Source organism: Gavia stellata, chromosome 5 (genome assembly GCF_030936135.1).
Source record: "Gavia stellata isolate bGavSte3 chromosome 5, bGavSte3.hap2, whole genome shotgun sequence".
Taxonomy (NCBI): domain Eukaryota; kingdom Metazoa; phylum Chordata; class Aves; order Gaviiformes; family Gaviidae; genus Gavia; species Gavia stellata.
The window spans coordinates 12,378,761-12,402,085 of record NC_082598.1 but is presented as its reverse complement, the minus strand read 5'-3'; the positions used below and the strand labels follow the sequence as shown (position 1 = coordinate 12,402,085).

General features: G+C 41.0%; 1 protein-coding gene across 1 annotated transcript in view; it reads right to left on the bottom strand.

Annotated features, from left to right (window-relative positions):
* The window catches only part of ABLIM2 (actin binding LIM protein family member 2), a 117,651-nt gene extending 95,729 nt beyond the window's left edge, over positions 1–21,922 (bottom strand). The window contains exons 1-2 of the mRNA XM_059817401.1: positions 21,907–21,922; positions 13,116–13,259 (exon numbers count right to left, since the gene is read on the bottom strand). Coding sequence (XP_059673384.1) covers positions 13,116–13,259; positions 21,907–21,922 — 160 coding nt within the window. The remainder of the gene's footprint in view (positions 1–13,115; positions 13,260–21,906) is intronic.
* Positions 21,923–23,325: the final 1,403 nt, after the last annotated feature.

The window sequence follows — 23,325 nt, the reverse complement described above, 5'->3', positions numbered from 1 at the left end:
TGGCAACACTCTGTCTCACCCTGAAGGCATCTGCCTTTCTCTCTGCTGTCACCGAGGCTACACTTACTATGGCTTGGTGTGTGTTACTCCAAAGCAGTTTGCACTAATGCACTTAATCCTGGCTTCTCAGGAAACCCTGCAGGGAAACTGTTCACCCAAAGAGAGACAGAAAACCAAGATATTTGGACTTCAAAATAAAAGCTCAGCTTGGCATCCTCTAATCAGGCCCCTTTCTGCGTGGCCATCACTTCAGCCTCCCTGTATGCAAAGAGCGGCTGAATTCAGTGAGGAACACAAATTGCTCCGTGTTCATTTGAACGGCACAATGAAGATTAAGAATTGTTTTCTACCTAACTTGTTCTAATACCTGTTACTGTACTTTCCAATAAATATTAACAGCCTGACAGTCATAACAGGTACACTGCAAGTGAACTGCATGCCAAAATAATGGATTCTTCTAGTGGCTTTCTCTACATACCACACGATGGTGACATTCATACAAGAAATGCAAGAAATGAAGTGGACCATGAGAAGGAAGAAAAAAACTTACCAACATACTTGCTTCACAATACAGTCAATGATTCCATTCCTGCAAAGAGCTATTTCAAGATACACGACTTTCCAGATAAACAAAGTGCTGTAAATCTCTACCTGTAGCTCTAGAGCAACAGACAGGATAGAAAAAAATTAACAAGATAAGACTGTAATTAGGTAATTGGCCAAGGAGGAGATGACAGTAGTTTGTGAAGAATGGGGAAGCACAGCCCCAAGGAAGGTTATTAGTACAACTGATTAATGACTAAAGGAAATGCCAATAGGAATAATGCTCTTGCTACAGGAAAGCAGACCCATGGCAATGAAGTGCGCCAATGACCCAAAGCCCATAGGCACTACCGGTGCAGAGGGGGAGCTGGATAGAAGGGGAGCTGGATACCTTGAGACGTGAAGGGATTACCTTTAAACGCACAAGGTGAAATGCCTTCCATTCAAACAGGAGCAACAAAAAAATTCCCTTCTGAGTGGCAGAAGGAAAGAAAGCCTTGCAAATGTTGGCAATCACAGGACAACTACAAGTCATTAATGTTTTGAAGTAATAAGAAAGGGTGCACCGGGCCAAGCAGGTGTCACAGAGCTAGATAGTACTAAAGATGGTAAAACCTGAGAGCCCTCATCTAGCGCACAGGGTATAACTTGCTCAGTTATTTCCACAAAAGACTGATTCACAGGAGAGCAGGGCTATCAGGATGACCTACGGAATGAAAGCCTCTTTTAAGAGACAAGTAGAACTTGGCTTGTTTAGCCTAAGACAAAACCCCAACCTTAGGAAACAACTAATATCTCAACATACATCTGAGGTTTAAACAGAGCGAGTTAAAGAAAAGATGAAGAGCTATTTAAATACAATGAGAATGCTGTCACAAGTGAGGAAACCCTGGCCATGAATAAATGGAGGCTGCAAATTAATAGAAATGTTTCTAATAATCACGGGAAAGATGTTGTGGAAAAGCATCCCAGTAAGAATGAAAAAAGATGGAAAAAAAGGCCTCAGATCTCTATAGCTTTGGAATGAAGTCTGAGCAATATTAAAAAGGGATTATGAGATACGGTTAAAATAGTAGCCTTAAAAAGACTATCCTTTAAAGGATCATAGATTAACAGAACCATAAAAAGCATCAAATGTGAGACAAGCTTGGACGAAATTAGGAAAAAAAAGTTTTTCTTTTTAAATTTCTTAGGATTTGGGTACCTTAAACCCAATACAATCCATAAAATATCAATATCAACATTCAGAAACACAGTTCTTCTGTTTAATGCTTCTGCTTAATTAAGCAGATGCATCTGTCATCCTCCATAACATCAGTACTTAGCAAACATTACAATATAACTAATACCTGAACAGTTTTATTCAGCTGTTCACTGATACTGCATGAAATTTCAAGTCCTTGAATTCTCTGGTTACAGCACAAAATGCATGGGAAATAAGGAAAGAAGCTCTTTCTTTTTCACTGACAGTACTACTTTCTGTGTAATACAGTAGTAGAAATAAACTGACATATAAACAGGTTATAGTATAAATTCATTTGGAACCAATTAGATTGGTAACAAATTGAATTGAGACTAGTGGTCGACATGCTTATTCTTTTTCAGAGATCTGATACCCTCTTCCGCTCAGCAAGGCTATTAAATCTCCTGATGTACGTCAGCATGACTACTGATTCAGTTTAGTGCAAGAACATGTTTATAGCAGAGGTTTATCATTTTCTTGAATATTTCTTTTATAAAGACAGCCACTTTTATGTCACTAAAAATGTAAGTTGTGAAGACTTTAGCTGAAGTGATCTCACACATGCCATATTAAAGAAAAGTATTTTTTCCATTACAGCTTTTAAATAAAAACAGGCACTTCATGCAAAAACGTTAGGTACATTGTAAAACAATTCTTCAGAAAAAAAACTGGGATGAAAAGATTTCAAACAGGCATAGCCATTATGCAAGTTTTTATCTGTATCAGCGATGCCACTTTCCATACAGGTTCTCAGTGTTTTAGCAGTCTAAGAGGTTCCGAAACCTTGTATCAAACCTTGATGCCACATTTGGCCCCTTAATCTCAATTCTTGTCAATGGTCATTAGTTCTTCTAGAGTTCCCTCCAAAACGATTAGCTATAAGCAAAACTCCTAAGAAAGAGAGTCCATTAATGTATTTTTTGGCACAGAAAACCGAGCAGGGTGGGCTTTTGGCCCTTTCTTTCCATCTTGTTTTGGCACATGCCCATAACAGAGATCACATGCATGACAGTTGACAGAGGTGCCACCCTCTGCAAAGTCTTTATATCTATTCATGAATGAAGAAAAATCTAGCGGATAAATGATTCTGGAGCACAGGAGGGAGTCTTCATGGTTATACTCTCCCTCTTACCCACTGACTCTGCAGGATGGGGGAAGTCACAGCTTTTCCACAAGCCAAATACTCCTCCCCTGCTCTTCACACATCACTCCACCACCAGCTACAACTCGAGTCACGAACCCTCGTGTGCTGCTGCACTCTTTGAACTATCTGACACGATTTAACTCAACACCCAGCTGACCAGAGGAGAACACAGGGATTCCAGTTAAATACTGGCTTGGATATTAAAATAGTCCCAATTTAAAGCTGAGAAGAGTAGCTCTGAAAACAGACCCATGAGCCACCCCTTGGGTGAGATGCTGTGTCCCTTGCTTGCTCCTTACGTGGGCAGAGACACTGCCCAGCTGAGATGATCCTGCACACCTGCAGAGACAAGAAATCAGGGAAAGGAAGGCTGGAGGAAGTCTAGGGAGCATGTCTGATGGCAACTACCAGATCTTACTCTCCTAGGATAGGAAATCAGTGTTATGTCACAGATCCACTCCTACCCAACACTTGTCATCCAAAATGAGTATGTGGAGGTAGGGTTATTTAAAACCTAGAAACAGTTTCCAACCATTACTGACATTCATCTTAGCGAAACAAGACAAGCACTGCAAACATAGCACTTATGATAATGAAGAGCCTAATACTGAGTAACTCGGCTGCTTGTCTTGGTGTTACCCTGCATACCAAGGCAATGCCCTATCCTGACCAGTTACGAGCTGTAGGAGTAACTTTTAAGTAGTGAATAAATAATGGTTTGTCTCCTCTTACAGTATTTGGCAGCAAGCCAGTATCGGGACATGCTGTGGGACTTGAGATGGAAGATATCCACACCATTTCTGAGGAGGGTACCTCAGGATGGCTTCTCTGACAACTCAGTAACTCCACTCATTAAGATGGCTTGCAGTTAGCTGACACCAAAATACCTCATACAGATCTGAGGGGTTCCTCTACTTGCTTAGAAACAGGCTACTTTTTTCCCCAGCCTGGTGTCTGTAACAGCACCTGGAGCATGGTCATTTATGCTGTGTGATTTTACAATCAATCAAACTCTATAATTCTTTATTGCCTACAGCCCACAAAAATAAATAGCAGCAATAGCAATTAATTAATGCACTTTAAGCGCGTTGCTAGCCTGCTATTGTATGTCATCAGTATTCCATTTGCACTGTACGAATACAAAATGCATCTCTGTTTTCCTTGCTGGCAAATGAGCCTACTGAAAGTAGATTAATGTTTTGGCTGTGTGCTGGGCCTGAAAATCGGCTGTGTACTGAAAGGCTCAGAGGATGCTACGCTCGCTGTGCTGCTGTACACTACAGCAGGTTGTAACAGTAAAATGCACTGGTCTTCTCGTCATCCAAACAGTGCCATTTTGCTTTCAGTCTGCCAGACAATCAGGCGTTTTGCTTACCAACCTGCAACTGCATGTATGAAGGCTATTTTTTTTTCTCCCATTCATTGCCTGACGTAAGCAACCAGGCATGAATCCAACACAGGAGAGAGAGGCAGAGACCCTGAAAATAAAAGAAGGAACAAAGACCCATTCATAACATTGTTACGGAGAAAACAAGAAAAAGGTCTCTGCTTGCTCAGAGCTAAATAAAAGTCATCTTCCTCAGCACTGTGGCTTTATGTCCGTTTCTAGTATTTTTCTCCATCTCTGAGATGGACACTGGTGGCTGACTAAGCTCCCAAGAATCACACGTAGCATGTTGTTGACATAATTCTCCTTTGGCATCTAAACGGCATGTCTTCATACACCGTTGATGCAGTCTGGGAGCCCATTCTCCAAAAGCCCATGATTTTATCTGGAACATTTCTCTCGGACACTATGCCCGTCAGAAGCAATAGCAATCACCTGGCAAACTTCCACCGCTACAGCTCTGACTTAACTTCAAACTGACCTGCAATTAATTTGAAGCAGTCTAAGCCCGTTTCCTGAAGATAACTGCCTCTGTGATACTCCTTCCGTTGCGTGGTCTGGTGCGTATGAGTCCAGGTAAGCTTTTCACAAAGGTTTGGGTTAGTCTTCCCCAGATGGAAGTTTGCTGAGCATGCAAAGTCCATATGGGAATATCATCTCACTCGCCCTCTTGGACAATTCACACCTGAAACTTCAGTCTATAGGTGAGGCAGCAGCAAGACAGAAGAACATTGCGATGGTATATAATCCATATAATCCAATCACTCTTCTGAGGCAGGAGTGATTATATCTATGTCTTTCCAAGCAGATGTCCATGAAATCAAGAATACTCAAGCCTGTCAGTCACTGGCAGCATTTTAGCTATAATATCTGAAATACCAGCTATAATATCAAGGACTGGACTCTCACCTTATTTTGTTACAGTCCAGCGTAAACAAAAATAGGAGTATGCAGCACCAGGAAAGTCTGGGGCAGACCTGCTGGCCCCTTCCCCAGCTCCCAGCCAGGAACCACAGGAAGGCAGGCAGTTCTGCCAGACGAAAACCAGACCAACTTTCTGGAGCAGGTAAGATACAGAGAACTGTGGGCTACATCTTATTCATCTTACAACTCTTCACCACGCATGTGTAGCACTGATAAAGCTATAAAGGATACAGTGTACAGCATATCTGCACAAGCTAGACTGGCCATGATACCCATAAATCAATTTGTGGAGTACACATTTCAGTGCAGGAAAACCCTTAGAGATTCAGAATGCTCTTATGAGACTAACAAAACATTAACGACTCAGGTGTACTAATTAAGATGAAGGCGGGTTTGGGGAGATTCCTGTGCACTATGTAACTTGACTCCTGTAATTTGTGGGAACTACACATCTAGTAATTTTTGCATTAGAAAGTGCATTTCCATTTTCCGTTTCCCTTCTGGAAAGCAGAATTTCCCAGTAGCTTAAAGACAGTGTTACTGCCCTATAAAAGCTCTCCTGTAGTGTTAAGGGTGAGAGAGATCCTCACAGCACTATGTACGTGGCTGCTCCAAGCTACTGAAACAACCCCCAGGAAAACTGGAAAAGTTGTCTGGTTTATATTGATTTATTATTTTAAGGAACCTATGTGGTCATTCAAAATTTACAAGCATTCTATAGAAATTTAAGAAGCAGAGTAATGCGCTTTAATCCATTTTCAACCTAATAACATCTTAAGTGTTCATGATAAAATACTGCTGTCATTTGCCAGACTAATTAAAACAGTTTGCTTTTTTAAAAAAAAAAAAAAAACACACACGTAAAGCAACAACATTAAATATTTTCTGATTTTTCATAATGATGCTTTGGGTGCCAGTTACAGGTTTGCAAATTAAGTGCTTGCTCTGACTATGAGATATGGCAGATGGTTTCGTGTTAATGAGTCGCAGAAAGCGGGAGGTGGAATAACACCACCATGGCAGTGATGAATTTTATTCAACAACTCTCTCCAGGTCTCCATGCAGGCTTCACATCACCTTAGTGCATCAAAATGCCCAGTAACTACTCCAGCATGCTGGCTCTTCAAGGGGTGACACTATCTAATGTGGGCAGAAATTATGTATGCTCAAAACTGCCTTATCTGAATAACAACTTTACTGTCTGCAAAGCTTATATTTCCATCCAAAACTTTATCTAACGAACATCAGGCGTAATTTTTAAATGCATTCAGTTTTGTCCCGGTTCTACCTTGACTTCAACCAGAGTGAGTTTTACTACTCTCCATTTATTTGGTGTCTTCGTCTAAATCTACCTCAGCATTCCCAGCACAGTTAAGCACCTCTTCCAGGTAGCTCTTCCCAGTGAGGAACCAGCCCTCCGCAATGGAAACATCTTCTGCACATGGCTGTATCTGTAGTTTGATCATCTCCCCGAAATTTCAGCAATTACTTCTTTGAAAATCCTATCCATATGTTTAACGAACACTTAACTTTCTAACATAACTTCTATCTTTGGACTAGAAGGATATAAATAAAGAGAAAAGCAAGACAATGAATATATTTCTATTAGTAAGAAAGTAAAGCAGGTGTATTATGTAATAGCCTGGGCATAAAGACTAGAGTAAGCCTGTATAGCTTTATTATGCCCTGAAAACCTAAAACCCCAGAAACTTTGTGTCTTTCAATGAGATAAATCAAGTTGGAAACCAGAAATAACAGAAACTTGGCTTCCTGTGGTGGATAGAGAGATAACCTTTATTGAAATGTTAGGAAGATATTCCTTTACCAATGCTCTTAACCGTGATTCCTCCCCTGTCCCTTTCCACACTTCACTTATATTATGTAAATTCATGAAAGATACTCTTAAAATTCATCAGACTCTGTATGAACTATATGCCATGAAATAAGGCTTTCGCTAAAATGCTGATGTGACTGGTATACAACCAAGACATGAGGGGTTGCAGAAAGTTCTTCACGAACCCAAAGGAAGGTTGCAGCTAACAAGGATGTGATCAAAACAACAGAAAAATTAACAATTACTTCATGATTGTGAGAGTTCACTGATGAAAATTTTTTCACCTTCAATTATTGAGTTCCTTTTAGAAAGTTTGTTATTAATGATTTTTAAAGTTTAAGTTTAAAAATCTCAAAATCACAACACAGAACCATTGGCCACTGCATTAAATCCCTTTTGCACAGGCAAAACTGATTATAATTGTCATTATTATTACCGTTATTTCAGTGAAATAAAATATTACGTTGACATGACATTGGTAAGTCAGTCCCAAACCCACCACAGTGTCCAGCCAGACTCTTGAGAGTATTGCATTGAAAGCATAGTTTTTCCTACTATACTGAGTTAGTGTGATCTGGGACTGCAAACTCCTAAAGGACTTCGGGAGCAATGAGCATGTTGCTGAGAGTGCCTGATGAACAAGAGCCCCTACGCTGCATCCCCAGTTCCTAAGATACCACACATGCCATCGACTGCTACTGCATGGCCAAAAGTTGGGACTCAGAAATCTTACTAGCGAGCTTCCCGTAAATGACTCCCATTCCGAAATGTGAAACCCCGTAGCTATGTTCAAATGTGAGTCCCTCAGATTACACAGCATAGCTTTTAACATATTTATAACCTAGCAGATGCATTTGATCTAACAAACAAATCACTCCTATTACCAAGTTACTTAATGTTTTTAACCTTTTCACTAAATAGCTTTTAGTGTTAGCTCTTCCTCTTAACATGGCTTCACAATAAATGATACAACTCTGGGTTGTGTTGTATGTTCTACCGAAAAAATGGTATAAAAGTGATATATCCAGCCCAGGGCATTTTCACAATTCCCAGGAAACTGTAGTGCCACAAGAATCAGAAATGTTGACCGACAGAAACACATACCCAACTCCAGCTGAAAATGTGGTATGTTCTAACAGGTTAATTAAACAAATAGATGAAAATTCATGGGATAAAAAGTATACTTGAAACTGCTAGCTGTGCCAGCATGGAAGACTGCACATGCTGCATTCATAGCAAGACAGCAATCCAAGGAATTTTGATTAGGGGTAAAACAAGACAGTCACGTACACAGCGAAGCTGCTACAGCACAATGGCTGTGTTTTTACATCTGTGGCTTGGATTGCAAGCTTACTTCATTTCATGACGTTGACAGCTGGCTAGATATGAGCCAGCAGTGTGCCCAGGTGGCCAAGAAGGCCAACGGCATCCTGGCCTGTATCAGAAACAGTGTGGCCAGCAGGAGCAGGGAGGTGATCGTGCCCCTGTACTCAGCACTGGTGAGGCCGCACCTCGAATACTGTGTTCAGTTTTGGGCCCCTCACTCCAAGAAGGACATTGAGGTGCTGGAGCGTGTCCAGAGAAGGGCGACGAAGCTGGTGAGGGGTCTGGAGCACAAGTCTTATGAGGAGCGGCTGAGGGAACTGGGGTTGTTCAGCCTGGAGAAGAGGAGGCTGAGGGGAGACCTCATCGCTCTCTACAACTACCTGAAAGGGGGTTGTAGAGAGGTGGGTGTTGGTCTCTTCTCCCAAGTGACAAGTGACAGGACAAGAGGAAATGGCCTCAAGTTGCGCCAGGGGAGATTCAGACTGGATATTAGGAAAAATTTCTTCACTGAGAGAGTGGTAACACACTGGAATAGACTGCCCAGGGTGGTGGTGGAGTCACCATCACTGGAGGTGTTCAAGGAACGCGTGGACGTGGCATTGTGGGACATGGTTTAGTGGGCATGGTGGTGTTGGTTGATGGATGATCTTACAGGTCTTTTCCAACCTTAATGATTCTGTGATCAAGACCAAACGAGTAAAGGACAAAAATTACGAGTCATGTTTTTTCTCACACATGAGTAATCTTGTACAAAGAACAGCTTTTTGCAGGATTGCACGGATTTTTCCCATTTAACCAGGGTGGAGGCTGCAGGAGTTTTTGCACGCAAATAGATTTGCAAACATACTATGGATTGTCCATTATTTGGTCTGCTAGAGTGACTATATAAAATACTGTAAAGTGTACTCTCTGCTTTTATATAAAGCTATAGTAATCGCGTTTTCCAGACCCCCTAGAAACATTGGGCTTTGATTCACACTTCCAATATTTCCTAACTACTGTATTTGACATAGGTTACTGCTATTTTGGAAATGCCCAGATGCAATCACATCACAGAAAAAGAAACACTTGACAAACACTCCTAAAACAAGGTAATTTCTACCTTTATGAAAGATCAAAGAGGCTATCCAGGATAATATAATTGCAGCACCTACATGACTCCTATCTACAAATCTACATTAGTCTGTGTCTCTACTGGCTCACTAAATTATGCTGTTGTAATCAAGCTCCAAGTGAGTTATTTGCCTAATACTATACCCCATATGAGAAGCAGTCCTGACCTGACAGACACCCTCAGAATGAATTAGACAACACAATTTGTTTTAATTTGATAGTCTGAGTTATCAGTATTTAATCACCTTTTATTATTCTCCTTGGTGCTTTCATTACACCAGTATGAAATAATAAGAGAATTCACAAACATGGGAACCAAAGCCCTTGAAGTCTAACCAATAAAATGTTCTATTTCAAAGGCATCTACTTCTATTAAAACTGCATTTTTATTAAACCCGACTAAAATGGGAGATATTTAAAGTAAAGACTGAGTAAAAATTTGAAGTGAAACTAGATGGCATGTTCCCTACAGCCTTTTACTAGCAGATTAGACGTGCACTTTAACAAGAAACAATATATACTAATAGATACGAGTATAAACCTTATTTATAATGCCTATTTACCTCCATAAGTCATATTAAACTTTGATACTGAGCAAAACTAGCAGATATTCACAGTATTGCTATTAAAATTTTTAATCTGGACGTGTATCTCAATCTTGCATAACAAGAAGAATCATCTGATTTTTAAAACTTAAAATTCTTTAGAATCGTTATCTGGGGAATGTAAGAAGAACTGGATGGGAATAAGTAACTTTCTACTCACCTTCCTTAGTTATATAATTTAATTTAAATACAAAAGGCACCTACATACTTGCTGTCACCACTCTGAAACTCACAGTCCCCATAGGAATAATCAGATGGCAGTATGGCAATATACAAAACTACCTTTCTACCCCAAAAACCCCCAAATTAAATGCCTCTGCCCCCCGAAACATCATAATTTATCCAACACTATCAAAGAAATGGTTTCACATTTTGCACATATTTAAAAAGGTAAGTGTGACTTCTTCCAGTGTAATATCTGTCACTGATCAAGTCATTCAAACAGACCTCAAATACCTCTAGACATCCTCTCAAGACATGGTCATTTGTGATTCTTCTTCATGGGCTCTTTATTAGTTTGTGGTCTCCATCATTGTACATCTGTAAATACTGTGAGAAGGAACATAATTTTCTGCAGTTTTACAAATATCTAAGTTTCCTGGTGAAGGCTGTGAGATGGTTTAATACAGAGGCCTACAGTTGCAGGCAGGCAGCTTAGCAGGGCAACGCGGCAAGCCCACACGTGGGATTATCTGTCCCGGGACTGTCCTGCACCTGTGCTGGACGCGCAGCCTCTTTCAAAGTGCTATCTTTGGCGGATGAGGTGAGAGGGGGCAAACTGCACCACTGAGTACCATCAAAATAAATGCACCACAGGGAGGAGTCAACTGTAAGGTAAATATATTCCCAGGATCATCACCCTGCCCATGCACAACAGTCCAGCAGTGTGACAAGAAAAGGTGTTCAGGAAAAGGGATGCGGCACGAACCTCTCCTCCGAGGCTGAAAGGAGGTAAGTGGTCAGCTGACCAGGAGGACGGAGTACTTTTTTTTCCTTTGCTAAATCCTAACACATTAACTATAATTTTTCATCCATTGATTTGAGCACATAATTACAAACCCAAATCACATTTGCCTAACCTGATTTTTTTCCCCTTCATGTTAGCTACTGAAATGTACGTTCAGTGCTCTGTTCTGTTCCTAAGCTCTTCTCACATAACAATGTGGTAAATCCACACCAGAAAGCAACTTATGGTTCTTAAGTAACAAATAAAACCCAGAATCAAAACAAAAACAGATACCAGAAGGATGCCAGCAAATTGATGGAAACCCTTGAAAAGTGATAAAAGGAATTATGGCATTTAAATAATGAGGGGGGAAAAAACCCCAACCATGTGTGCAAACTTAGCAAAATGATTAGTAAGGAGGAATATAAGTACTCCAAGAGCCCTGACACCAAGAAGCAGTTTAACCACGTGTCTCTGACACTACCTTCTGTGCCAGCTGAGTCTGATGGGAGGCTGACAGACGCTACTCTGCTTCTTCCTTGTTAACATAGTGGGGTTTTTTCCTCATTATATCCAAGATTTGCCTGAAGCGAACGAACTCCTTATCTCTTACAGACAGGTAGGGGTAATACAGCTTCTGCAGTACATTCATCATCATCTTCTGCATGGGGGTGGGAAAAAAAGCCTCCACACTGCCTAAATTTGGGATCAGTGAATAGCTTCCGAATCCATTTGCTGCATTTGCGGGTGACCTGGCAACCTCTAAAAGGAGATGCCCTATGAAATGAAACTGTGGATGTATAATTGTGTCTCATTTCTTCCACAGGACTTGTCAATGTTTTGTCATAGCAGATCTGTATAAAAGGGGGCTTGAATTTCACCAAGATAATTATATGGAGCTCATCCCAGGGTGTTACTGATACTTCATGCAGGAGACGAGACTCCTGAATAACAAATTAGCTGCTCTGTTCCTGAGTTAGGTCTGAAAAACTAATTTGATAATAAAATTTGCCATGAGAACAGGTGGCTTTACAAGAGTTTACAGAAGGCTGTGTTCTGCTTTAAGTACCATTCTGGTTCTGAATAGGTGACCAAAATATTTTTGCTATTTAGGATAGTGCACTATGCTTATGTTTTTTGCTGTGTAATTTTGCAAAGAACACAGTTATTGAGCTGAACTCATTAAAGATAGACTCAGGTATTGAATACTATATACTTAATCCTATGGGATTTATAAAAATATCAGTGTAGCTGACATAATGACAGTTTTCTTTCTGATAGTTTCCTCTAAATAGAAATAGTCACATTAACACAGCCTGGACCAGAGCCATGATCATGTTTCTAGGCTGTGCTACAAGAATTAATAAGTGTCATTTGAAGTACTCCTTAATAATGAAGAAAGGAGGTTGTCCAGTAAACTTCAGTTAACATTTACGCATTTGTACACTCAAAACAAATTAGATCTTTGCAACTTCCAGACAACCTTTCAAACAACCAAGTATCTACAGAAGGGGTGTTGTATCAGTTAATTCCCTGTTTCCTTGATCATCCTTCTGCCATTCACAATGTGTCAGTATTAGATCACAGCCCGGCACCAACCTGGAGCAAACCAAGTAGCTCCCCCCCAAAAAATGGAAAAGCACATAGGGTCACACTGGGATTCAAACATCACAGTCCAACACAAGAGAGTCTGAACAGACATGGCTATGGCCCACCCCATGGCATGCATTAGAAAGCTGGGAGAGGGATACCCTCCAAATTTCTTCGTAAATGTTAGTTCTCTCCTAACCCCGCACCATGTTTCGCTACCAGTTCTCCCAACCTGTTCTTTGTCAGGTCCCAGCTCTATAGTAAACTCCACAGGTTTATATCCATTCAAAACATACTCCATGTTTAGGATTTAGGATGTTTACAGTCTTACAGTAAGCAGTCACAGAGTTTACAGTAAATCATTTCGGGCATGGATTGCATTGTAAAATATGTTTGTGAAGTTTCCGGGACCATGAAATGCTAATGCCCTAACTCAGGAATAGCTGTCACAAACACTTACCTTTGCAAACAAAGCACTTAATATGGAAATACTTGTTCTGAACTCTCAAAACTTCTCCCTTGCATGGGTTTCCACAGTTATTGCAGAGAATTGCAGTACTTGATGGCTTCTCCAGTTGGCTATGTACAGCCTGTGGTTGTGAAACTGCAAGGGAAAACAAAAGGTAGAGCATTTTAAAGGCCATCAGATACATCACTGCAATAAAACCATCTTCTGTATGACCTACAAATAATGACAATTAACACCTGGGACAAAAACAGGTCAAGAGGATGAAACAGTTTTAACTTCTGGTATTGGCCAACACAGGACAAAAGATCTGCTAAAGGAGCTGAGCCAAACTTCTCATTTCATAACTGTCAAAGCTCACGCCTGCAAACATAAATCAGAACTGCTTATAGAGTAAAGAATCCACATGATCAAGTCTTGAGAGCCTCTGCCTGAATTTCAAAAAATGCTTTGTTGCACTTCCTCTTCAATAAATCAAAGACTACAAATAAAAGCTAGTGTTTTTATCCAAAATACCTTTAATGGTATTCAGTAACTATTACACTGTGAGCTACTGACCCTTAAAGTTCAAGGTAATTGCCTTCTTAATTGATTTTAAGATAGAAATACACTTCTGTAGATGTTTTGACTTCATACTTCTGAAACATTGACATCTCTGTAAATACCACATACACCCTATCATTAAACAAAGGTTGCTGTCATTTTGTAAGTAAACCATGATTTCAACAGATTAGGTTTACCTAGGTTAGTAAAATATTAAGTGAATTAAAAATTTGCTGCCATCTTGTGATGTAAATTAGAAATTGCATTTATTGGGCTGTTGATAATAACAATATAAACTGGCACCCCAATGTGTTAAGTGGAACAGGTGAGATATGACCTTATTCTTGCAATTCTGCTGCAGTACTTGCATCAATTTTTTTATCGCAGTGTACTTAGGGGTCTAGAGAGCAAACATTAAGGCAGCTAATTATAAAGGGGCTGTACTATAACTCAATAGCCTTAGCTTTTTTCATTTGTGAAGAAGACCTAATAACAGAAAAATATATCAAGCATTTTAAGTAAATTACACACTTAATGACATTCTTCTTCTGTAATGCGGCATGCTTATTCTAAGGTTGGATTGTTTATTTCAAAGTGATTGAATTTTTTTAAATTTTAGCTTCAAAACAAACTTAGCAACCAACCAGTCAAGATGGAGCAACCTCTCATAGGCCAATACACTAAGTATGGATGGGAATCAGACGTGTTTCCCTTCAGAGTTTAGTTGAGGGATAATGCCATGGCTGTGTAACCCTTGTCTTTCATCAACATTAAAAAAAAAAATAATTGGGAAGTAACTTTTTGTATGAGACTGCTGCGACACAATGAATAAATTTATAAGAGTCTAGGTTAAACTCAATTGGCCAAAATCTTTAGTTTCTATTCCTATTGCAATATCAGAGTTGCTATTTCAGAAAAAAAGACTTCTGAGACAAAAAAAAGAAAAAAGGGAAAAAACCCCACAAAATTGATTTTAATTTAAAAAAACCCACCCAACAACAACAGAACAACAGTAATGTCTATAGCTTCACCATAGGCAGGGATGATATAGAGAGGCAGTGATGGTACTGTCACTATGAACAGATATGATAGCAGATGATACCAAAATCAGTAAATGAGCGTCATCCAGCTCTTGTTCTCTAATATCTGACCTTGCTGCTCTTCCTCCTCTATCCTCACCCTCATCTGTACCACCAGAACACAGTGGTGATACCTAAAAGCTCGTTCCACATCCACCAACTTTAAGGAGTCAGTATTTCAATGAGATGCTGAGCCTCCCACCCAGTCTTCCAGGGGATTTTCTGCAAGTTTTGCCCAAACCGGCACTTTCTACTCCTGTAAGTAAAGTGGTTTGGGTTTTTTTTCCCAAGGAGATATATGGGATTGAGCTGTTCATAGCATTATTCACCACCCATTAGTATTCTGCCTCGTCTGCTGAAATTATGCATTCTGGGATTTTCAAAAAAGTCCTGCTCAAGGCAATGTGAACTCTGGAGCTATTACTGAAGCCCTGGCTATAATTAAGTACATCTCCAATAAAAACAACACAGCATGACAGGCAATTAGAAGCTTATAGAAAGGCAGATGCTCAAATTTACACAGGGCAAATGGCGCACATGGTTCAAGCTAATATGAACATCTGCCTTATTCCTCAAAAGAAAACAGAGAAAACTCTGAATTCTGCAATACTTAACTTTTGACATAAGAATTTCTCTTTACTGTAACCTGCCCAAAACAAACTTCCCACCCTGAAAAAGAATCAATCCTGTAAGAAACCGAAACAGAATATTTTCCTGAGTTACTTAGTAGAGTAGCTGCTAAAAGTTTATAGCTATGGATAAAGAAGGTTTGCTCCCTCCAGAATTACTGACAAACATCAAATTTGTAGCATTTAATTCATGGAAGACTTGACTTAAAAAGAGCTGACCGCACCCAGAACATTTTGGCCTAAAAAGTTACGTTTGAAATATAAAATTCTGATTGGAATGATTAAACATTTGACCTTGAAAACATGCTTGACTCTTCCCATTCTGAGTAGCGTCTCTCTAGAGGCATCAGCACCTGGCCGGTGCGGAGGCACAGAGACGGCTGCGATCTCGTGCCATGGTGTGTCCCATGGGCAGGGCAGTAATCTGGCCAAGGAGTCCCAGCTGTAGTGCAGAGCATGTGCTGAAGGCACCCAGACGCACGGCCGGAGAGCCCCGAGGGCAGCCCTCCATGCCAAACATACCCCCTTTCCCTAAAGTGAAATTATTGTCACATTTCCAGAGAAACTGTCATTTTTCTGTTTGTTTTCTTGCACCTGGGAGTTCAATGCCGCACTTGTTGCAAAGCAGTAGAAAATTGAAAATTGTTGCAAATTTGTTTTGTGAATTGTGAAACAATTGTGAAAATCGTTGCAAACTGAAAGTTGTTGCAAAGTGACAGAAAACAGAAAGTTATGCTTTCCACATTGCATGTGGTGCTCAGCGTCCAGAGCTACAGGGCAGGACTATTTACCGCATTTGCTTCTCTTCAGGTCTCTGGATCAAGATTTAGAACTTTAAAAAAACCAACACCTCAGCTATAAAATAAATTAAAAAAGATATTATTTCTGTTGGAATTCTTCCATTAAACTTGAAGTAACACGAATCATATTTAAAACATGCATGGTAGACAGACGAACAATTATTTTGCTTTCCTCTCAGTTCAGAACTAAGCTAATCAATATTTCATACAAAGCCCCAGTGGGAATACGGTGCCTTTGGGTTCATTTTAAAACTGTGCTTCTGAAGACATTTTTAAATACTTATTCATTCATCTAGCCCAACATAATGATGTTATTAATGATATATTAGTTTAAGTTTGAATATTTTAAAATATATTGTGCTTTATGTTGCAATTTCAACTACTGAGACAACTTTGGCAAATATTAGTCAACTTAAAATTTTAACTTCTGTTTCAAATAATTTTTAAGGAAATAGGTTTACATGGCAATTTTCAGCAGTCTACTTTTATGTCTTTATGTATCAAAATCAGTCTTTGAAGCAGCAGAAGATACAATCAACATATTTAATGAGTGAAATAGTGAATTACTGATAGAATGTAATGATCTGAGACTACTCATGGGATCATAACTGACTAAAGAGCTCATTAAAAATTAAATGCTTACATTATACTCTGATCTGCAGAATTTAATGAAATGAGAGATTTCCTTCTTAACTTTAAATGACTTTGTCTGAACAAAAATACCAAGGAATGCCTGATTCGCCAACTTCCCTTTCTCCCAGACTGCATTTTGCTCTACCAGAGGTACCTCTACCAATCCTTAAACCCTAAAAAGATCTGACTGCACATACTTTTTGACAAGGACAAAAACTGGCAAGAAAGGAACCAGCAAACGCTTTCCCCAGCACTTCACTAGTGTACAAGACCTGTCTGCCGGGGACATCACTGCCAATAATCTTGCCAAATGTCCAGTGCTCACGTATTTCTGATGTCAAGACTCAAGCTCTCTCCAACAGGCTACGCAGTACATAATTCTGTAGTTCTGGATAAAGTAGGGCTTATTGAATTAGCAATGGTTTGTTAAACAAATTGCCAAATAAGATACATTCCTCAGATTCACTTCTATACTGCTTGCTCAAGACATACGCACTTGCTGTAAGTATCACGGGGAAGAGACAACAGCGGTATCACTCATTATTAACCTTATGGCAACTGTAAAATGATGTTTTCAGTGTGCTTATAACATTACCAGACTTCAACCATTTATACAGACATTCTTCATGTTTGGTGTTCTTGAGCTCATTTCTTTAGAAAAATTTCAGACAAACTGTTTAAGCTTTTTATAAAGGTGGAAAAAAGGACAGGATAAAATACATTGGGTATAAATGTTAAAAAGAAAGCACAGCACCTTGTTTTTGGAAGTACTTTGGAGCAAAGGCTGAAGCCTGACAGAGGTGGACTTTGTGACAGGTACACTGGATCCACAAAAATCCACAATACGTGGTCAAAAGAATCCCCCTCTGAATAAACACAGCTCCTTCGGCATTGCTAGACTAAGTAGGATTTAATAGCAGTGGGGACCAGGATGAGGTGCCAGGGTTGAGGATGAGATTTGGCTGAGACAAGAGTGTTTTGGAAACAGTGCAAGACAAGCTGATGATGGTGGCAGAAGGGAGAAGATGCGTGAGTCCCTGGTCATGCTTCACTCTGGAGCCTGGGATGGAAAATGTCACCGCTCTCCCATCATCATCTCTCTGCTGTGAGCAAACTGCTGAGGGAAATCAAACCCTTGGCAAATGACCTTGTCTAGGACCAGTCCACGCAGAGGATGACGAACCCCTTTGCCATCAGGCTTTGAGTAGACAAATGAGAAAAATCTTTATGGTAGATTACAGACCTGATAAAGAAACATATGTCCAGGAACTGCAGAATTCAACACAGTCCTTATGCTTTTTCCAGTTTGGTGCCTTTTGGTTTAACTTAGTATAAAGACCCATAGAAGCAGTTACTGAGCTTAGAAATCAAGTACTGAAAATTTAAGAAGTCTCATGCTTAAGAATATACATTCAATCTTTGATCAAACCTCAAAAATGAAGCTTAAAGATTTTCACCTGCTTTGTTCAATATATGGACACAAAAAAGGCCACATATCCCATTTATTTCACATTATTTAACCCTATTCTGAAAAAACAGTTTGTTAGACATACTGCTCTTGGTGATTACAGAAGCCTGAAATGACAAAGGGCCAAATGACACAATTTAATATTAGAATCATAGAATCCTAGAAACCTAGGTTTGGGTTGGAAGGGACCTTCCAGACCATCTAGTTCCAACCCCACTGCCATGGGCAGGTACACCTTCCACTAGACCAGGTTGCTCAAAGCCCCGTCCAACCTGGCCTTGAACACTTCCAGGGATGGGGCACCCAAAACTTCTCTGGGCAACCTGTTCCAGTGCCTCACCACCCTCACGGTGAAGCATTTCTTCCTAATGTCTAATCTAAACCTACCCTCTTTCAGTTGAAAACCATTGCCCCTCGTCCTATCACTACACTCCCTGACCAAGAGTCCCTCCCCATCTTTCCTGTAGGTCCCCCTTAAGCACTGGAAGGCTGCTATAAGGTGTCCCCAGAGCCTTCTCTTCTCTAGGATGAACAACCCCAACTCTCTCAGCCTGTCCTCGTACGGGAGGTGCTCCAGCCCTCTGATCATCTTTGTGGCCCTCTCTGGACCCACTCAAGCAGGTCCATGTCTGTCTTATGCTGGGGGCCCCAGAGCTGAACACTAGGTCTGACAGGTGCTTTCTGTTCTGTGATATTTCATGGGGCCATTTTAAAGAGTACTGGGAACTAACCTAAGTTGTAATTTGAATGGATAAACAACATTTATGTGAATAAATATTTTATTCCTAAATAACAAGCTTTTGTAATCTCCAAAATTACCTGTCAATCCAGGGAAAGTGTTAATTCCTCACCAAGGTTCCTGGAGGGATAGTGCAGAACCAGAGCCTAAAGATAAAAGGAAAACCAAAGGGGTTGGAGGGTGTCCCCTCCCCTGCTCTTTTTGTGTTTTGTTTTGGTGTTTTTAATCCTATTCTTGAGGTTGGGTTAAAAAAGTGGCAAGCCTTTCAGTTCAGGCTCATACAAATATCGTATCACTCACCTTCAACAGCAACCCTCCATCAGCAGAAAAGCTACATCAATTTTCTTTAGCAACTATCAGCACTACTGGCTCCTCTATAAATTCACCAGGAACATCCCTTCTTTACACATTACATTCACTCCATGAAATGGAAATATTTTGTTTGAGCAAAAAGACATTAGTATCTAAAATAACCAATATCAGCTGTTTAGTTCATAAAACTGTTCAGTTTTTTCAACAAAGGCCACATTCCAACTCCAAACCAAAAATGCACAGCTCTGCTAACGGATATTATTCTGCATGAAGGAATTAGCAGAAAATTATCTCTGTGTTGACACTGAAACCTTTCATTTCTATAGCTAGAGGTGGTGACTGAAAATCAAAATAAACAAATATGAGACCCAAAGGCCATTTACTCACTAAGTATTTGAGAAACAGGACAAAGTACTGATTGCTGAAATGCTGTATCAACTGATTTGGGGAGGGTGTGGTTCACAGCAGCCGAGGGGAATTAAATTTGCAATCTTCTCTGAGCAGGATTAAAGGAGAAGCAGATGAGTGCAGCAGCACCCGACCGGAATTAGAGATTGGAGTTCAAGTTGTTTTTTTGCCAAACCCTTCTTGTGTCACCTCAGTCAAAACACTCGGGGTTGGATTTAAGAACGCCCAGATGAAAGCAAAGGAAACAAGCATTTAAGTGCCCCTAAATATCCCGTAAAGCATTATTCCTGCTTTTTAAGTGCCTAAAGCTGGCCCCTGCTCCCTCCCTGCCTTGTGTCTGTGTGTAAAATACAGCAACGAGGAGTACTTGAGTGCTGGCGTGGGGGTAAGCCTAATATAACACAGTAATAGGTAATACATGCAGTCTTCAGAGAACTACATCGGTGTGAGCTGTAAATCTACTTTAGATAAGGGGTTTGTTGGGTTTTTTTTCCTAAGAACTGGTGATTCATTATGGAGCCTTGTGGGGGCCTGAGACCTCCCCAGTGGTCCTTTCCACAGAAAAGATGAGAGAAAGGGCGATTGTGAAATGGAGACTCCACAAGCTTTCCTCATCCATCCTTCCAACTGCACTTGGCAGCAGGGAAGAGCAATTCCCCAGCCCCAGCCCTGCCCAGCTCTACACCCCGGTGGTCCAGGCACCGGGGCAGGAGGGAGAACAGTGTGACCAAATGGACAGGCACCAAACCTGCCTGAGGAGCAGTTATGTTAGAAACGGATGCTCTGCAAATGCTCGTTAAATATCTAGCGGTAACCTGTTTTACCCTATTTCTCAATTAGCAGCTTGTGTTAAAAGCTGTTTCAAACGCGTTTCAGACAGTGCCTTGTCATTACAACGCAACACCTTTTTCTTCCACACATCTCTCAACAAAGCAGAAGATCTCAAGGATAAATGGAAAGCTAAGGAAGTTTTGCCTTGAATGTGCACATTCCACAGTCCCTCGAGCCCTCCGGCTGGCCATACAGAGGGCTGAACTGTCCCCACGCTGGCGCACAGGAGCTCACTCACTTCCCCAACAGGGCTTTTCTGCACCAAGCAGGTCCAGCCGCACCCCCCCGAATCGCTCACGGCTCTTTCCAAGACCTCTGCCGTAGCTCCTGCAAGCAAAGTGCTATTACTGCTTCTCTCTTTAGTTCCTATACCATAAGACAGGTAATTCAGCAAATTCAGTAAATCTTTATGTCAACAGGTGTCTATTTAATTGAATTCCTTCATGTAGTCCAAAATACAAAATAACACGGTTCAAGACGCACGTTCCTTTTTGAAATATATACCTGCTTCTACTACTTAGAAACAACAGCTTTTAATTGGCACTGAGAAAAGGATTGCATGCCTTTCCCAGCACTTCCTATGGATCATAATTAAACCAGAAACCTACGGCTGATACAGGACAGCAGGCAGACAGCACAACTGAAGCAACCTGTGCTTTTACTGCTAATTACAGAGTTTGTGGGATCAGAGACAAAGGAGAGGTGTCATCCAGCAGAATGTGAATACAACCATGCATAAGAGATGCAACACAGCACAAGTACCCAGCACACAAGCGCGCCAGATCTCACCATCTGCTCAGTGCAAAATTCACATCACATAAACAAGCCTAGCACGAGCTAACCTCCTGCCCTCGTTATTATAATAAAATAGTTACCAAATCCAAAGGCAGTTAGTAAAAATCTCTGCTGAGTTTTAGGAACCGTTATTGCAGCAATTAAAGGCTATTTTTGCATGTGTTTAGCAAGATTACAATGAGAAAGTATACAGGAACAGCACTCCAATATAGCTGCATAAAGCAATAGGTTTATTTTTTTCATTACAAGCTAATATAAACTCTAAAGTCAATTTAAATTAAATAAAATGAGGGAAGTTTTCAAACTGAGCTGTCAGCTAAGTGTCAGTATCATTACAATTTTCAAATCATCATTCATATAATTAAAAGAATATGAAGCATAATTTAAAATAAATGTTTAACCACCTTCCTCCACTCTGCTGCGTTTCCACACAAACACAGAATAATTATTCTCATGACAGTATCAGTGATTTCGTTACTGCAGCTCTGGATGAAAAACAAGTCATTTCATGTCTAGGCTTTCCAAAATGTGGAGTCATCCCACTGTACCTGTATCTTCCGGCATTCCCGCATGAATCGCCTTCGAGAGGGCAAACGCCACCAGAAGCGCCGCTGCTGCGTGGCCGGCCGGTGGCGAGGGGCTCAGCCGGAGGGTGGGAGCGCGGGAGCTGCGGCAGCGTGCCGTCACGGAGCGCTCCGACACCAACGTGCCCAGGGGTCAGATGACTCCTGCAGCACCCACGCACAGGCGGGAGGCGAGCCAACACCTCGCCGCCGCCACCGTGTAAAAATAGCGTCCTGCACAAGCCTAAATATTGTCACGTCCATGGGGCAGGGTCCCGGAGGGACTGGGCGTAGGACGTGCCAGCGATGGCTGTCTTTGCATCAGGCACTGCAGGGTGGTGCTGGGCACCTGGGGAAAAAGGCTTAAAGAAGGAAAACCTGCAAGCTGCCTGGCCGCAAAATTAAAAATACGGGCTGAGGTAGCTGGGAAACCCCTCTAGCCCTCCCCCCAGTCTAGGCGGTCCCTGTCCCCCTGGGGCAGGAGGGCACAGCACTGATTTCGGAACGAGATGCTGTAAGCACATCTCTCTCCCAAAGGCAGTCAGTGAGGTACCTAGCAGCCAAAAATCTCTCCCCTGATTGCTCATATGGAGTTAGACTGCGTATCACTGGAATAACAGCGATGTGTTGAGCTATTTAAAGCAATACTTGCTTGCCCAGTTATCATGTGAATACTCCACGAGGATTAAAATCTGTAGCTCTTACTTGCTTTGGACTAAATTTGTATGAAGTTAGTAACGTGGCTTGTGCATTGGCAAGGGGACTGATGGCTTGGAGAACAAACTGGCTAAACCCAGAGTAAAGTGCTGGGATAGGAACAGGTTTGCACCTCCCTTTTTCACAATGCAGATCATTTTTTTTCCCTGCAGGTTTCACAGAAGCCAGAACACTCTCCCCCTCCGTTGCTCACCATCTTTTATCCAGTCATTGCCTACTTGGTTACAAAGCAGCAAAGAAACAGCTTTTTCTCTCGTTCAGCAAACAGAAACTAGTCAGGGGGGTAAATGTGAAAACAGGTCTCCGCAGCTTCTGACGCTGCTGGGGAGGGCTGTGAAAGCCACACAGCTTGTGTAGCACCCATGTACAAAAAGCACAGTAAGTTCACTCTGCTACGCGGGCTGAAGACTATTTTGCACTGAATCATACTAAAATCTATTGAACTGATCCAATCTGCATACGTGTTGAAAGCTGAGTCTCCACTGACTTCAACAGTTGATGCTGAATCATTTCACAAAAAGTTCAATACCTTCCAATCTCCGTCAAAAACCAATTTTTTAAAACTTGAAATACTGCTTTTTTTCTTTGTTTGAAAAAGAAAAAAAGGGCTTATTTGTGTAAAGTGCAAATTTTATGGCTTAGTGAAACTCTTACGAATTTTTTTAAGCTCTTACCAGCTGACTATGG